Genomic DNA, 18,777 nt, shown 5'->3' on the forward strand with positions numbered 1-18,777 from the left:
ATTTTAAAAAGCTGCCTATTCCCCCGACTACGCATACTAAGCACGGACACAGCTTTTGTGCGCTGACCTAAATCTTGTTATAAAAGTAAAAACAAAACAAAGCAAACACATCGTTGACTCGGAATGGCGCTTGGTGTTAACATAAGTTGTCTTCGAGAGTGTATAAATATGCAGAGTTTTCCAGTCGCGTGGTTAAGCCGCAATCGCTATGCTTATCAGCGCATTTCCTGAGTGCTATTCTCACAGTAATGGACCTGGTAGTACGCACGACTCCAAGTGAATGCACGACACAAATCTCACTACGATTTAACAGCGGTACGTCGGTTGCCCATAATGGGTATCTCGTCTTATACTTGTGAGTCATGACTTCGAATAGAGCTCATCGCTTATTTCGTTGCATAGTTTATTTATCGTTACCGATTACGTACCCTATTCAGTTCGATCATTAAGCTTCTTTTTTTCTATAAGGTAAACAGCCTGCAAGTACAGTTTCAATGAACATTCCCAAGGACAGTCATCAGTCTTGTTCATGTATAAAATAGCACGTTTTTTTTCTTTTTTTTTCGTTGTTTTGTATTTTTCATGTTGTAACCCACTCCCCTCTGTAAAGCTTCGGCGATTGAGGGTAACAAAATAAATAAATAAATAAATAAATAAATAAATAAATAAATAAATAAATAAATAAATAAATAAATAAATAATGACCCGAGGAACCTTCTCGGTCCTTGGACTTAGTCTATGTGGTGTTTTTTAACCTGCACTGACATCGCACAGTACAAGGACCTCTAGCATTTCGCCTCCATCGAAATGAGACCGCCGCTGCCGGGATCGAACCCGCGACCTTCAGGTCAGCAGCCGGGCACGGTAACGGCTACACCACCGTGGCGTACTATCTGAGATTGCAGAAGAGACACACCAGTTAACTGAGAAAGGGGCGTAAAAGAACTTTTCAATGGCTTCCAAGTCACTGCGGCATTATCTGCAATGAACGCGCCGATCAAGCTGCCCGTTGAGCCTATACGGAAAACAACCAAATACTAATACCACTCTCTCTGCATGGAAGCTCGGCGTGCTTGCTCGCCAATGCACCACGTCGCAACGGAACGAGACTCCTTTCAAGCACGCACGATTATATTCCATAGATCCAACTCTCTGCCTTCGAATTCCAACTGGATCTTGAAGAGGTGACGGTACCGTTCTGTGTAGATCCATGGTTGGGCGTCGGATTTAAAGAAGCGTACGCGTTCCGCATAGCAATGGCTGGCACAGCAGCCTGTGGCGGTGAAGAAACGATTAAACATTGTCTGTAAGACTGCCCACACTACTGTTCACAGAGACGGTCGCTTTGCAACGCACTCGATAAGTTGGACGACCCACCTCTGTCAGAAGGAAGAGTCCTGCTCCATCGACAGGACTTAACGTCACAGAGGAAGGCTGTGCAAGCGCTGCTGCGCTTTCTGCTTTCCACCGGCCTATCAGATCGACTCTGACTGAAACGCCCTGCTTGGGTGCATATGTGTGCATTTCTTTCTTTTTGCTTTTATCTCTATCTCTCTGTCATCTTTGCGACCCCTATCTCCCCAACACTGTGCAAGGTAGTAAACCGGTTACTGGTACGCGGGATAATGCCATTCTTGATTGAGTAGGTGTACATGCGTGCGCGTATTGTTGCACTGGTGAAAAGGTTGATGCGCGTTGATGAGTTATGCAAAACACTGGGTGCGAAAGAGCCCGATGCAAGAAAAATAAATTGCAGAAGGGTGTCTTGAAGAGCCAGTTGGTGCACGATCATGTACCAACTGGCCCTTCAAGACACCCTTCTGCGGTTACTACTACCAAGTTAAACACCCTGCCTTTCATTTCCCATCTCTTTCTCTCTCTCTCATACGCATGCGATGAAAACAACAGCGGTACTGTTCTCGTTGAAATACTTTGTTGAGTCATTCATTTTGTGCATGTTTAGTATCCACTCCGATGTTTTTTAATACCATCTCGTTTTCCATCGCACCAATCTGGAGCAGCATGCTAGGAGGAGGAGGAGGAGAAAGAGGTTCGACAGTGGTGAGAAAAAGGCGCAATTTCTGCAGCCATAGTTGGGAGAACGGCTCAGCGTATAGCATGCTAGGCGCGCCGCGAGGCAGAGTATAGTAATCCAATAAACGCACACACACTGTCGCTCTTTTACCCTGCGCCGAGCGCTGTGTTTACTCAAAAGATCGCTTTTCCGCTATCTCCACCTGCGGTGTCTGCATTTTCGAGGCGCAGCGATTGAGGGCTTTACCGCGCTCATGCGTTTCTGTTGGAGAAATGGAAGTTTGGTTGGGCAAAAAAATCACCGCTCTCCATAGATAATGAGTTAAATAAAACGAATAAATATGTTAATCACGTTATATCGTCTTAGCAAATCAAAGATCGAACGCGATACGAAAGAACCACGATAATGTAGCTAGAAAACATCTAAATCCCTTAAAACTGTCATTAACATTAATAATAATAATAATAATAATAATAATAATAATAATAATAATAATAATAATAATAATAATAATAATAATAATAATAATAATAATAATTGCAGCGGTATTACGTGCTAACCCAACGATACGATTATGAGGCACGCCGTATCTATATGAGGGCTCCGTGCGCCTAAATCTAAGTACGCGGGTGTCTAGCATTCTGGCCTCCATCGAAAATGTGATCGCCGCGGCAGGGATTTGAACCTGCGACCTTCGGGTCAGAAGTTGAACACACCACGGCGGCATTCATCGTACAATGACACCGGAAGTTTATACAATACCAAACAAACAAACTTCTCGCAAGGCGCCCACACATGTGTATAGTGCAAATCTGCTCAGGTTCAGCTGAAAATTACAGCGTGTTACTGAGCACTTCGGTCCCTTGTAGGTTGTCCACATATTCACTCCTATTTGCTCGTTGTTTATCCTTTCGTACGTGCAGATAGGTGTGGAAGCTGATATTAGTCTGGCTAATTAGCTTCTCTTCGTTAATTCTCGCGAAAGCTGCAATCGTTTGAGAAATCGCGGAATCCTCCTAATGCGCTGCAATGCGCGACTGTACTACGCTGCGACTGCGGGCAGCACACACTACATGTCTACACTTCATCAGAACCCGCGATCGGTGCTGCGGAAGTTGTAATTAACCCAGTCAGGACGTGCCTCACGGCCGTCCACCGTCCTCACACTCAGCTGGCCACTCGCGTTCGTTCAGCTCGACTGGAACTCGGGGATTACCGAGTCGCAGGTGCGCCACGCATCTCCGAGTGTCGCTCGGCAGATAGCGCCTCCCTTCGTTCATACGCGCGTAATACTTGGACCCATGGCCATGCGCACAGGTGGGCAAGCGGGGGGAGGGTGCGGAGGCATCCCCCCCCCCCCCCCCAATAATCTAAGTGGGACGCCAAGTCCGCGACATACCTTTAATCAATCAGTCCTGTCTCGCCATTGTTTAAAGTGTGCGGGGTAAGGGCCATGCAGGTTTTGAATGTTAGTGGCGGCCGAGGGCACCTGATGTCGCGTTCCAAGAACTGTTTACTTCCAACCTTTTGCACCCGCAATGCCGAGGACCAAAACTTTAGTTTTTGCATCCATTGCGAACATTGTTTTCCGTGATCTGCGCTCTGCTGTCACTGGATTCAGGGTGTAAAGGTGGTAGTGAAAGTTGCCCTTCCTCCCTCCCTCTTGTAATGGAGAACACTGCACACGCCTGTGCTTGACCCACCCAACGACCCAACTACACCCCCCCCACACACACACATACGCGCACACTCACTCACTCACTCACTCACCCACTCACTCACTCACTCACTCACTCACTCACTCACTCACTCACTCACTCACTCACTCACTCACTCACTCACTCACTCACTCACTCACTCACTCACTCACTCACTCACTCACTCACTCACTCACTCAAGAAGCACTACGGACCATTGAGCCGCCTTCCTGCCTACCTGCTCGTCACCTATTTATACGCTCGTACAGAGGAGACGAACGATCAATCCGGCGCGCCCGGGTAACGCATCGAGACCTAAACAAAAAAAAAAGAAAAAAAAAACCGCGGCGGCGGCGGCGCGGTAGCCCCTTTTTCCAACGAGCGCCGCCGTCGACGTGTGCCTCGCATTGACCCGCGGTTCGTAGTCGCGCCAGCCTTATGACCACCTACACTCGAGCCGCGCTGGAGGCAGGTTAGCTCGCGGAGGGGCGGCGGCTGCCACCGCTTGCGCCGCCGCCGCCGCCCCCGCTTGCGCACCGTCGCTGCACGCGCGGGAAGGACCAGTTGCGCCTCGATCGGTGCCCGCTCGTACGAGTGCAGAGCGATGACGGCAATTGGAGTGGTGCACGCGCCGTCGTCGTCTTGAAGAACGGCCCCTCTCGATATGGGGAGGAATCCGAAAGCGCAGGAGTTGCCTTTGCGCACGAAACGCTTGAAAGCGCGGTGGCCTTCGCTTATATGCCTCCTAAAATGCGAAAATTGACCCTCGGCGGCGGCGGCGGCATCAACACAAATTATGCAAACAATCATCGCATGTCGCCGCCTAATCAAAGGTGGGCCGATCCCGGAGGCATTGCAAAAGATCCCGGAGGCATTGCAAAAGCAGGTGAACTGCAGAGAGCTCGCATGCCTACGATCCTGGAGGCAGTGCAAAAGCCCGTTAGGTGCAGTAAGCTTTAGGAGGAGGTGGGGGAGGATAAGTATATTGACTGGGAAGAAAAGGAAGAAGAAGAAGAAGAAGAAGAAGAAGAAGAAGAAGAAAAAGAAGAAGAAGAAGAAGAAGAAGAAGAAGAAGAAAGCTTTCGCCTTCGAATCGTCTCAGGCAAATGAATAGGGGACTTTGAGTTTTTTTGTTGGACTACAAAGATGGGATGTGACTAACAAAAAGAGTAGCAAAAGATATCACAGCGCGAGCAGACACGGACGATAGACACAACGGGACGAGCACTCGTCCCGTTGTGTCATTGTCGTTCATGTCTGCTAGCGCTATGGTACTTTTTGATGCATTTAACCAACTAGCCCAAAAAGCCGCTTTGTCAAAACGTGTAAGACCGTCCTTTCAAGGTCTTAACGCAAAAAGTCGGCTGCTTTATGACAAAAAAAATGCATAGGAAAGTACGAACGAGCGACTAAACAAACAAACAAACAAACAAACAAACAAACAAACAAACAAACAAACAAACAAACAAACAAACAAACAAACAAACAAACAAACAAACAAACAAACAACTAAACAAACAAACAAACAAACAAACAAACGAACGAACAGCTGAAAACTCATTCAGCGGGCTGTCTAAGTAAATCTTTCGCAAGGGGCTGCGCCACAATGCGCGATGAAATGCGAGCGCGCCATAGAAACGTCGAGGAGGCGCAGCGCCGACGCTAGGAACTCTGTCGTCAAAATCTGAGCTTACAGGACACAAATCATTAAGGGAGGGTGAATGACCTCAATCTAACGAAGGGTCTCGTATTTCATTTCGAAAGTAGCAGTTTTGGCAACAATACTTTCGTTATATATATAGAACTCGTATGTCGCAGTTTCAGTTCAGTAAGAAGCCTAATAGCAACATTGTTAAAGTGAAATGCATTAAACGTTCTTTTTTTCTTTTTTTGTGTGTGTCAGCAGAGTCTCTTTGGCGGAAAAGCTATCCCGAGAAAAGCGCGGAAGGCAGAAAATTTATGACGACACAGCTGTATTGTGAGACTTGGAGGCCCCGCTTAGTCTGCGGGAAAGCAATTTCAGTGAAAGGAAGAGATTTACGAAGGACGCGTATTTCAGTTTTTGTCTTCACCCAAAACAGTGAAACCCCATGTTCAGTGGTCATAAACATATGCGTCATCATAAACAATCCTCTCCAACCGCTGAAACTAAATGAGTGGAGTGTAGTTTAGTATCATGCCTGGTTCTAGACGCGACCTAAACCTTAATAAAAAAAGAGAAAGCTTAACTTCGGGAGCAACTTTAATCTTTGGTTAAGCTTGATGACTCGTAAAGACTAAAAAACAACAACTAAAAGATAGATCTCACCAAGCGAAATAGAAAACGAATAGAGGCGGCTGAGTGGCTGCGTGGTGATGCGGCTCAGGGTTATGTTGCTTGCTAGATTCAGGTCATGTCAACAGCAGGAGGATGAGGGCTGAGCTTAGACGCTCGCGTTCACTTAGACTTAGGAACGCGGTTTGAGAACCGCATATAGACAAAATTAGTACTGAGTCATCTACGACGGTCTTTCCACCGCCATGCTGTTGCTTTTTGACATGCTTGAAGCCAGGGGCGTAGCCATGTTTTTTTTTTTTTTTTTTCGAGGAGAGGAGATTCTACACAACCGCGTCTTTCTCTCTATCTCTCCGTGCGTGTGCGCGCGTGTGTGTGTGTGTCGCAAAAATTATCCCTATAGGCTGATGACGGCAGAAACCATTTTAGAATGTCGTAGAGAGAAGTCATCGTGGACGGAGGTGACGAAGCCATTGCTAAAATTCCTGGGGACAACAGAGTTGCACCGGGGGCCATAGACCAATCGCGGTATTGATTCTGAGGAATGCGACCTTGTGTGTTCTCCCCATCCATGCCATCCATTCATTCCATCCATTCTCCCCATATTGAATGCCATCCATCCATACATCAATCAATCAATCAATCAATCAATCAATCAATCAATCAATCAATCAATCAATCAATCAATCAATCAATCAATCAATCAATCAATCAATCAATCAATCAATACGCCAGGAACAAATATGTAGAGAGCCCCCTCTCTCCCCTCTTTGCGTTCGCAGCTGTACAAGCCTCAGACCAGAGCCCTGACTGGACGGACGAGCGTTGTACTATAAACGCGCCACACTGGACGGCGTAATGCGCGCTTCGCATTTGTTCGAGCACACAAGACCGCGTCGACACCGGCACCGACACTCGGGCCATTTCCATAACAACGAGGTAAGAATGATAGCTGAGCGCGCGCGGACAGAATGGAAGGGGTCGCGTAAGACTCAAGACGCCACTCGCGAGGAGACGTATCCCTAACACAAAAGGAAGGGAGAGCTCCAGCTGTGGTTGTTTGATAAGCGCGGGGCCCCGTATACGCGGCACAACGCCGTCGAAGCTGCGGGACCGACGGCACGGCATCTCTATGAGCGCTAGAGAGGACCGACGCTAAGGGCACTTCGCAGGACATTACCAACAAGACTAGGCGGTCTCCAGGGCCTCGGAAAAACTAGCCCGCTAAAAGCCTGTCCTCAGCTTAGAACGGTGCAGCGCGGAAACCTACGTTTCGGTGCTGAGCTATAGAATTTACGTCGTTCGAGCACAGCTTGGCCGAGTTAAGGCGATTGCTTAATGGAAACAGGTTACAGATGTTAACGTAGACGAATGTATTCTCGTTTGAGCATCTTCATAGTTGTTATTGCCATTGCAGTTCTAATAATGAATGCTAATTTCTTTTTCTTGTCGACAGGGGCATACAAATATGTAGTGGTACCATGGGGCGCGGCTAGGTGACTTTTCGCAGGGTGAAAACTTGACTCTATGCCTCTGGTATAGTTTGCTAGAGAGTAGAGCAACTCTAACGTTTGCGCAAAATTCTTTGGTATGGCCCCATGAAAACTTACGTGCACTACTGACGTTACGGTGACTAGACTCATAGTGACGACTAAGTGATAGCGACATGTGCACGAAGGAATTTCGTCCGACGCCCGAAGTATCTCTACTCATGTTTCTTCATTCTTATAATAAACTCTTTTAAAGAGTTGGAAACATGGCTTATTTCTGGTTTACCGTCCCCGCCAATCTTCTGTTTCAACATCCCAGTGCCAACTACTGTAGTAAATTGTTTTTATATTCACCCGACTATGTGTTAACATTCACAAACAAGAAAAGAGATGTCTGCATTCGCGCTGTACCGAATAATAGGGCAGAGATAACAGGACAACCTCGACAAGGCGAGGTTTGCCTGCACAAACACAACGACACTGCTTTGCGGAGGAATGTAATCTGGCTGAGACCTTTCCCAACCGCGATGCTTCATGATTGTCTAAACAGGCATCGCTAGCTAAACAAAGGCCAGGCCTACAAAGCTATTCGTAAGCGTTAGGCAGGTAGTCATAGTAGTTAGTGACACAGGAATGCAGGAATGCGCGAGCTAGTTAGGACAACTGTTAGTCCTTTATCGATTTGCTTGATGGATTGACTTATTTGATGAGATTTGAAATCTGGGCAACTTTGTAGCGGCTTTCCCACAGAACTTCTTGTCTATTGAACCTATCGAAACGACATTAATAAATGAGTAAATAAAGATAGATTTACATCATTATACGAACGTTTAGGCAAAACACGCGTCGAATGATCAGAAATGTACGCCAAAAGTAATTAGCACGATATTCAAAGAAGCGTTCAACCTTTGAGCAGGCGCTTGTTATAATACACATCGCGACGTAACATAAAAGCTTGAGTACTCGCACGAGCCAATCACGAACGACACTGCTGATGACCTTTTTTTGTGAAGAGGGCTTACAACTAACAATATGCAAGCCTGTGCTACAAGCCAGTATCTGTTGTATCTTTATCTGGTTGATCCAGTATGAGGTAAATTCGTCGGTGACAAAAGCCAACGGCCAATCACAAAAGGCAGACGTTATCACGTGCCTCAGGGCCACTGCGAACTGCCAATATAGTCTGGAGATACCCCTTTTTTGGCTCGGGCAACTACACTGCACTACAGTTGTCCGGGGGCCCAACGACGTATAGCGTAACGACAGTGTCGTATGCTTTCAATGAGACAAGTTATAGTATCCGCATTGTACTTGGAAAACCCTTTCACTAGGTTTTATTTCTCCCCTATCCTCTCAGTCTCCCAGTGGCCGCTATCGTGAGAAGGGTTCATAACTAACCAGATAATCGCTTGTACATCCCACACTGACGCAACTGGCGGTGCACATAAACCTGTAGGCAATCGCGCGAACTAAACGTAGTCACGTGCTGCAGAGTCACTGCGACATACTCCACGTTCCTGCACTGGCTGGAGACAAACTTGACATGAACAAGTCCACACGACACTCGCTGAAGCCCCGTCAACGTAGAGCATAACCGCGATGCTGCACGCTTTTAGTGGAGTATATATATTTGAGCTGCCGCTCTATACTTAACACCCTCCTCGCTTTCTTTCTTTCTCGCTCTCTCTTCGCTTCTCCATCTACTGGATGATGCAAGTTCACGCCGTAATGGGCCGATAGCCAATCACGTGATCTAAAACTTGTGAGGTACTACAGCGTCACTGTGGAATACTCCACGTTCCTGATCGCATGGAGACAAAATTGACTCGGACAACACCGCGCGACACTTCGCGACCCAAACGCTGTCGTCGTATAGGATAACCGCAACGCTGTACGCTTTTAGTGGAGTATATATTAGGGCTGCCGCACTCTCCTTAACGCCCTCCTCCTCTCTTTCACACACGCACTCTCTCTCTCTCTCTCTCTTTGTCTCTCCATCTTCAGGCGCGGTTAACAAGCCGCGGTTACGCTTCGGCGCCCCAAGCGAATTTATTGCCATCCCCTGGGCGACCTCGTTTGAGTGTGCGAGAGCAACGAGTCAGCCTGACGCGCAGAGCCGAACGTGCCAGAGCACCGCGGCACGTCCCAGAATGGCCGCCATGTTGTGGCGCAACCACGCAGTGGGGGTATGCGGGCGTACCGTTATGAGTGGCGCGGCTGCTTCTCGCGCATTACCACAAAAGCTTTGTCAAAGCTACAGCGTTCGACGAACCCGGCTTCGCTAAGTCGCCAACGGCTTACGAGTCGGTGAGACGCGAGGGATTCTTCTTGTAACGGACGCCGGGAAAGTATAAGCCAATCTCACGCAGTTTGGTGCAGACGCAGCGGTTAGCGGGTATTAGTATGTCTTCGGCAGAAACAACTTCTCCCTAGGGTTAAAATATAGTAAAGATAACAATGGCCGCGACAACAATAAGGCAAATCCAGGGAGCGCTTTCGTTGACGGGGCTGCTGAACCTGTGCCGTTATTAATATGGCGTTGTTTGGACTCCCGTCGTTACACGTGTCGCTCTTAATAACCGCGAGAGTGCGCGTTTTCAAGCAGTGTAATGTTCCGGCCGTCGACCTTTGACGTCATGAGCGGCAGTGATACGCGAATATGCCGCGACGTACGCGCTGACTCCCACAGTCTTCTTCTTTCGCGCTCCAGTGACTGCCGATATGAATATTCCATTGTTCTCAGCTCACCCTGTTTAACATTTGTTTAACGAGTAGGATCAAGGCTACGTTGCTCGCGAACGATATGTCAGGCAAGGAAAGCCATCTACGTTGTTAATAAAACAATTCCCGCATCTTTCACGCGGTGGTCACTCTACACATAGAGTTTCATATTAGTACACTAGAGGGAAATCACGCGCTAGTGTCTATGGGTGCTGGAAAGCATGGCGCTTCAACCAGCATGGGTAGTACATGGATTTGCCTAAGCTTCGTTCTTTCGGCTCCGTGTGGCTCCGAGTGTCCTGCAGCCGCTCTGTCGCGAGACAAAGTCCGGCAAAAGGCAGTCCCACTACACTACCTTGATCCTCTTAGGCCGACCAATTCAAACGAGCTCGCGAGGTTCACAACGAGAAATTCTTTTATCGGAAACAAAAGTCAAAACACAACAATAAACAAAACCGCAAGTGCGTTCGATGCCACAAGTACGAAGATTAGGTAAATGCACGTGCTACCCATCATTCCCATGGTGGCTGAGCGATCAGGGCGCCAGCTTCTTCTAGTAAATATTCTAGGAAACTCTATGACTCCATGTGGTCGTTCGTATCAAAAACAACGCATCCCTATTCACGGCAATACCAACTATGCTGTCAAGGCTGCGCTGAACCTCGCTGTAGGATCGTAGCTACCCCGCGACGGTTGATAAGCAATCAATCAGTTGCATTTCTCATCAAAGTATAAAGCGCGCAGTACACGTAACCGACGAATGCAAGTTGGAAGGTAAAGAATGACAATTTAACAGAGCACGAGCGCAACGAGGCATTTTGCGACAGCAGAAAAACACCTGTGACATGCTGGCTTCGCGCTCGAGATAGTGTTTTCTCTTCCCTGTCGCGCAAACCTCGTAAATCCTGTCTCAGACGTGGATGACCATGAAACTGTAAGAGGAAGTTTCTGTAAACGTAGAATAATAATGAAACCTAGCGCAGGGTGAAAAAAAAGTAAGAAAAATAAAGTGTCACGCGACTATACTCGTTAGAGTCTGATGGAGACATAACGTGAAGTCAGAGTTTACTTTTGTAATCAAAGTGTGATAAGCCACCTCTTTCATAGGAAGCGCCGTTGCAGGAACACATTAGAAATGCGCGTGACGTGCAAAGAGGCGGCACACATACGCCATATACGGTTCTATGACGTACATCTACAAGCATCGTCATAACAGAGCGCAATAGAAATGGAGGAAGGTAAAATTAAGAGAAAGTACTGAAGTCAAACATATGTAACCAATACCTGAAGTGACGTAAGAGCGCGCATTCGTTTTTTTTTGTTCTTCTCCTCCGTAGGCGTCGCTAAGGTTACGGGCAGCCGCACAGGTGCGCGTTGATATTGATTATGAAGTACTAGGGGCCAAACATTCCAGGCCTTTACGCTGAGGCACAGACGTCTTCGCGTTGCGCCGAAACACCAAACAAGCATTAAGGGGGTGGCTTTATCCAAAAGAGTTCGCCTACTAAATACAGTTGCCTTTGTGACGTAATGGTCTCCACTTCCTTATTCATTGCTACCGTAGCAAGAGATCATGCAAAACAGACAAACATAAGGCTTTACGACCCTTGTCTGCCGAAGCTTAGCTCTAAAGACGACCTTACAAAGCGAACTCCTGAAAGCGAACTGTCCATTATCATGTTAGTTGCCTTATTTGTTTCAGTTTGCTAGATGCTTTTTCTGTACTTGTTCATTTTTGTTTTGGGGTAACCTTCATTTTTTTATTTATTATTATTTTCTTTTTGCGCAGCAGAAGTTGTAGAAAGTGACTAGCCGAGGGGATATGAACCTTAATCTCTCCACACCAAGACAGCTAGTACAGAATGGAACATGCATAGTTTCGGTTTCTCAAGTGAAGGCCTAGGAGAGGCCCGCATGTGCGAAGGGCACTGACCTTTTCGTAGACGTGCGCGGCGGAGAGCTCGTTCTCGACGACCATCATTATGATTCCGAAGAGGGCCATGACCAGGGCGTAGTCGCTGATGCGCTTGCGCTTCTCGAAGAGCGCCTTGCGCCGGCCCAGCCGGTAGCCCACCGAGGGCTTGTGGAAGCGGCCCCCGGGGCCGAAACCTCCCGAGGCTGCCCCCGGCGCGCCGCTGCCGGACAGCGAGCCCGAGGCGCCCTTGAGGAAGCGCCGCAGGTCGCCGTCGCCCCCACCGCCGACTCCGGCGTCCGTGTGCACGCCCACGAGGGCGATACCCGCGCCGTCGCTCTCGGTCGAATGCTGCTGCGCCTGGCGTCGTTGTTGTGCACAGCACGTGGTGAGGAAGAGTGCATGGGAGGGAGAGGGAAAGAGAAAAAGCGTGGTAATGGTCAGGCATCGGTAATGCGAAATGATAGCCAAGGTTACAAAGAGTTGAACGTTGGGCAAGTTGGTGTTTGGACATTAATATCATCGTAAATAGCGCAACGAAACGGCACAACGATAGGTTTGCGCGCGGGTGGGGAGAGGGGGTGCGCAAAGTCTGCCCTACTCGGACCTGTGCCGTCCCGGACCATTTACGAAGTCGGACCAGTTCCGTCATTGTTTAAAGAGCAGGGTCATGACCACGCAAGTTTTTGAGGTTATTGGCGGCTGAAGGCCCCTCTTATGATGAATTCCAAGAACTGTTTACCTTCCACCTTTACTCCCAGAAAGCCACGGACCAAAGGCAGGCCATTGTGGTAACCACGTCTTCGTTCCTTTTAATTTTTTTCATCCATTGTGAAGCATGTTGTGTTTTGAACTCAACCAACCGGAGGCAAGGGGGGGGGGGGAGTATCTGCGGTGAAACTTTGCCCCCCCCCCCTCCCCCTTAATCCCTAACGGCGAAACCTGCGCACGCCTATGGGCACAACATAAAGGAAGACGAAGACAGGCGCAGTTTATTGAAGGCAGATCCGTTGTCACGGTGCACCTGCATGCGCAATTTGTGGATATATAAACATCTGGATCTGCCTTCATTAAAATCGGTTGTCAGTTTGCGCCTGTGTTCGCCGTTTCGTTGCACTACTTGCGATTATATTAACAGCCAAGGTTAGTCAATTCGTAGCGTCAGCTGAAAAAGCGAGGAGAAAAAAGGAAGGAAAGAGAAGGCGGTTAACCAGACGCACGTCCGGTCTGCTACCCTACGCTGCGGGAAAAATACAGGACAACGTATGACAGGCAAGGAAAGGTCAAAGAATGAACTTTGAGGTAAACAAGATTAAGGTCAATAACGACACTCTTGTCGCTGTATAACATCACGGAACATATGTAATTTTCAAGAAAAACTATGGAAGCATGCAATGAAAGCACACAAGACACTTTTGGTGAAAGCGCCTCGTGTAAGTAGTGCATTACACAACACATTTGAAAGCACTGATCGTTGCAATAATAAAATGAACGAATGAAACAATCTTTCGCACAACACTGCGTTGTGACGGTATCAAATGTACTCCAATGTTCTGTTAGTGTACGGGGCACCTTTGAATTCAGTGGTTTTTTCTGAATACTAAGAAATCGCGGAGCGGCGTTAGCTTCATGACAGAGATACCCTGATGGTCACATAGGCCACGAGGTCTCTATGACGAGATTTCCACTCTCTCCCTCTCTCTCTACTGCCACACGTAATCTCTACTAAGTTGTGCAATCAATCAATCAATCAATCAATCAATCAATCAATCAATCAATCAATCAATCAATCAATCAGTCAGTCAGTCAGTCAGTCAGTCAGTCAGTCAGTGAATCAATCAATCAATCAATCAATCAATCAATCAATCAATCAATCAATCAATCAATCAATCAATCAATCAATCAATCTCACCTCTTCCGTCACTCATTTTACTACCGGGTCCCCAACAAGCGGTAGAGTTGTGACGTGTTTCAATTTGCAAATGGAAAACGCGAATGAAATACGTTTGCCTAAAATCGTTAACTCACTGGATCATGCAAACGATCCCGCACAAGCTTTCGTTAGTCAGTAATCAAATGACTGTTAGCGAACAGCAGGCATCAGGTAGGAACTTATATGCACCAACAGAACCGTAACGGGTACAGAGAACAATCGGCTTAGCCGGGGGGGGGGGCGATTGGGGGTTGAAACCTTTTCCCCACCCCGAAATGCTTAAATTTTACATGTGTATATTGTAAGGGAAGAGACACAGAAACAAGAGACCACGCCCGTTCGTAGGCCGGCTGTTCTTATTTTCCCCTTCGTTCTTCTCTTCCTCGTGCTGGTCAAGCACGAGGGCCCAAGCTCGGTTGCCGCTCATCGTCATGACACTCGGCCATGACTGCGAAAGAGCGAAGCCACCGACATTGTCTCTGGTGGCCAATGCTGGCTGTGTCGCTGTGGTCGTTCGCTGCAGTGCTGAGGCTTGGCTTGGAGCTTTGCTGATGACGCTTCTGGTGGGCGGCACTGACTGCATCTCGGTGGTCTGTCCCTGCTACGCTGTGATTTCGTTCAGCGATCTGCCAGAAGCGTATCTGGAGGACGAGACTGGCTACATCGTTGCGGTCGGTCTCGGCCACGCGGGGGCTTTTCGTGGACGGCTGCGATAGATACATTTGGCGGCGGGCTTCGGCTGTGTCGTGGCGAAAGCGGCAGACGCGGCACGGCCAAAGAAGCTTGCCGGAACAGCATCCGAGAGGGCACGCCGGGTGCTTTGGCTGGGGGTTCTAGAGCAGGCTTCTTCGGGATAGATGATAGTGCTTCAATGGGCTCTGGGATTATAGATAGGGCAACATTCGTGAGCTTGTCCCGGAGAACCTTGTCACTCAGCATGAGGTGACCGAGTGTGCATTCGGTCAAGGAATGCTCTCGAAGCAGCAGAAGCGGAGCCGGTGGGTGTGTGAGCGCAGCGGTGTCACTGGTGTGTGTCATGGGCTCTTCCGGTACCTTCGCGAAAGGCGGTCCAGACACGAGAGGTGCTGCCACCTGCGCGAAGGGGGTCGTGGTCTCTGGCAACATCACGTAATTCGATATACTTGGCGGAAAACCCTGCTCGTCGGTGTTTGCTGCGCGGACTTCTGCGTTGCTCTTGTTGGAGAGGTTGCTGCGAGAGTCTTCATCGCCGAGGCTGTGTCCCTCATGAAACTCGTCATTGAGCACAGCGATGGATGCCTTGGGCTCTTCCGGCGCCTGCACTGTAGGCGTGTCAAGCACGACAGGAGCTGGTGTCTGTATGTACCCCAGCGAAGAGTAATCTGAGGCCGGCTCCTCCAACTGCGCTGGACGGGGAGTAGTCTCGGTCTGTAAGATGTCGCGTACCGGCGCAGAGGCGGAGACCAGCAGCGGAGTGCAGGACCGGCGTCTGACGTCAGTTTGAGGGCAGAACGAGAGGTTTTCTGTCGTGGGGCTCGAGGGCTCCGATGAACCATCGAGCTGGTGCTCCACGTGAGCTCGTCCGAAAGAGGGCACTTCGGTAAAGGGCACATCTGTACCGCACCCGTCATGATCTCTTTCACCGAGAGAGAGCAGAGTTGTGGAGGGCCGAGGTGCCACGTCGAGGCGGTGTGTCTCGCAACTCCCGTGTGTTGTAGAGACTCGGTCGGCAGGTAGGGGTTCGCAGGCTTGAAAAAGCGGGCGAAAGAGACTCGTCAATCTCGCACACCACTCCAACCAGGTTCGCTGCCGGGCGCCTTCGTAGGCATGCCATGCCTTGGCGGCATCGCGGAGGCGGTCGATGGCAATCAGCCATTTTTGATGGTCCGACCAGGCGTGGTGGGTGCCGAGCGAGTTTATGGTCTCAATCCATCCGAATACGTCGTCCTGGAATCCGCGAAGTACCGGTAGTTCGCACAGAGCCGGCGATGGCGGGACGGCGGACGAAAATGCGGAGTGTGCCCACGCCAAGTAGTCCAACTGCTCTGACAGCTGCGTGAGGGAACGCCGTAGCTCGCGGTGATTCTCGGGCGAGCTGGCCTCAGGTTGTTGTGAGGCGGCCGCAGCCAACACGGCATTGATTCCGCGCAATGTTGGCAAGGCGTCAGGGGCCAGTTTGGAGCTCGACACTATCAAGGCGTTAGTCGTCACGCGCAGTTGCGCGATCGTTTGCAGCAGCTCCGTGGCGCTGTCGGGTGATCTGCCTGAATCGACAAAGCCGGAATGAGTGGAGGATGCATCGACTCCGGCACTCATGGTGGTACAATCCATGGCCAAGGACGCGTGGACGACGTCCCTTGGAAAGACAAATCTAGTCACAGTCATGGGCACGGGATCCTTGCCATTGTAAGCGTCAACCGCGTTACGAGGCAACCGGAACCCGTGCGATGTCTTGTCTTGAATTGGTACTGCGGCGTCGATGAAGTGGGCTTGAGCCGCCGAGGAGGCCTGGACGCCGTCCACGGACGGTGCCTGAAGCGCCGACAGATTGGCAGGTGGCAAGGAGGCATGTACGCCGTCCCTGGGCGAGAGGAGCCCGTGCGCATTGTTGCCGCGAAGTAGCACGTCGCTGGACAAGTAGATCCCCGGAACCACAATGGAGGCCTGGACGCCGTCCGTTGGTGGTGGGATGGATACTTGCCGCGGTGGTTTACTTGCGGGTTCCATCAGCGAGGAAGCGTGACGGCGTTCCTCGGGAAGACGCGTTACCTCAAACTGACAGCTGGGGTAGCCAAAGGCTTTCGACGACTGCGCCATTGTAAGGGAAGAGACACAGAAACAAGAGACAACGCCCGTTCGTAGGCCGGCTGTTCTTATTTTCCCCTTCGTTCTTCTCTTCCTCGTGCTGATCAAGCACGAGGGCCCAAGCTCGGTTGCCGCTCATCGTCATGACAATATATACAAACACATACAAACACACGCACGAACATACATAAACGGTGGCTGACCCCCCCCCCCTCCCCACCTCGTCACCCCACCCCGAAAAAAATTTCTGGCTACGCTTCTGCACAGAACGTAGGCAAAGTCAAGTCAGCCTTGTTGCAGACAGCTGTGATGGTGGTGTGACAAGCGCCTTTAAGCGCATCTTTTATTGAGCGCCCGGATAAGTAAGAGCATAATGTTTCATACGTTGCTGTTGAACTTTTACCGCGATGCTCAGCATTTTTTCTAGCGTGATTTTATCTTTGTCTATACAGCGCAAAAACGATCGCGTAGCGCCAGATTCTGAGTTAGAACGCTAAGTCCAATAAGTGACGTTTCTTGCGGATAACCAAGAAGCTATAGTTATAAAGTTATCTTTCTATGCTTGGCAAGGAGTTAAGCGGCAGTCTTGATATATAAAAGTAAATAGTCTCTTTTATTTGACGTTGAAGGAGAAACGAAACAATCTAATGTTGGGCAATGTTTGAAAGGCGAGTGAGCAGTCGCAGATACACCTTCTGGATCATGTGTCGGGGGAAAAAGATGCACCATTTCACAAAAGCACGCTGCATTTTTCTTTTTTTATAAAGGAACTGCAGCAACACGTCAACAAAAGTCATTAGAGTTTGCTCACTTACTTTCTATACAATACATTACGTTGTCCAAAACGCCTCGTAGAATTCGAAGTCGTGACTTGATGGTTCCTCACAGGCTATGCCGGCGTAACTGTTTGCGCAAGTGACACTCAAACCACGTATGTCATATGCGACTTCAAAATGGCAAAGATATCTTGCAGATGCTCCCGCGTAGCTGCGCAATTTTCAACAACTGGCTTAAGGACACTTTCACACACGGGAAGCGTTACCGGCACCTAAGACTTCGAATCATGTCGCTACGAGCCTGTTGTTGCTTATTCATTATCTTTATGAAGGAAGGAAGGAAGGAAGGAAGGAAGGAAGGAATGAAGGAAGGAAGGAAACATAAAGCGTAAGGCAGGGTGGTTAACCAGAAACACTTCCGGTTGTAATGAACATTACAGCATATTTCCTAGCTATGTTATTTCCGATCGCTACAATTTTTCTTACAAATTCCACGGACTTTTTTTGTTGTTAACCTTGATCCGTTTTCGCTCTTTATTCGCGTGAGTGTATTGTATTGTTGTGGATGCTATTACTTCGAGGAATTCCACACAATCTTTTCATGCCAAGATTTACTAGTATTCATTAGGAAATGTAATGTTTCTGTTTTGTTATCTTTGTTGCTGAATATTTTTTTACTTGTTTTCTTAATTCAGTTCCTCCGTTAACCTTGTTAGTTTATCACCTCACCTAAGGGCGGATAAGGTGCATTAAACAACAAATAACTAAATAAGCCAATAACTTCTTCTTGCACGCGGCGAGAAATAGGTATTCACGTAAGGAGTGCTCTCTGTTTAGGTAAAATAAAAGGCGACATCATTGAGGAAACTTTCGGAGCTTTCGAAGCTAAAACAAGCCCACTGCGAATACGGAATCCGGATTCCGCGAACACATTTCAAAGAAGCACGAATGGAATAGGTATGCGGCGAGCTTTTTAACTAATTAGTCAGGATATACTCCTCGCAGTGTACTGCCGTTTCCTTTTGCCGAAACCGATGGCAGGCGCAAAAGACGAGCTTATTTTCATTGCGCAGCGGTGCTCCTTAATTACATGTGGCCCGGTAATGAAAGTGTGTTTCAGGCGCACGTAACAAGAATGAACCTTCACGAAGCCC

General features: G+C 48.8%; 1 protein-coding gene across 4 annotated transcripts in view; it reads right to left on the reverse strand.

Moving 5' to 3' along the window:
- LOC119389938 (small conductance calcium-activated potassium channel protein) overlaps positions 1 to 18,777 on the reverse strand; it is a 257,296-nt gene that overhangs the window by 203,673 nt on the left and 34,846 nt on the right. For all 4 annotated transcript variants that reach the window (XM_037657388.2, XM_037657389.2, XM_037657391.2 and 1 more), the window contains one exon: positions 12,152 to 12,490. In XM_037657388.2, coding sequence (XP_037513316.1) covers positions 12,152 to 12,490 — 339 coding nt within the window. The remainder of the gene's footprint in view (positions 1 to 12,151; positions 12,491 to 18,777) is intronic.

The sequence above is a fragment of the Rhipicephalus sanguineus genome, chromosome 4 (genome assembly GCF_013339695.2).
Source record: "Rhipicephalus sanguineus isolate Rsan-2018 chromosome 4, BIME_Rsan_1.4, whole genome shotgun sequence".
In the NCBI taxonomy this organism is placed as follows: domain Eukaryota; kingdom Metazoa; phylum Arthropoda; class Arachnida; order Ixodida; family Ixodidae; genus Rhipicephalus; species Rhipicephalus sanguineus.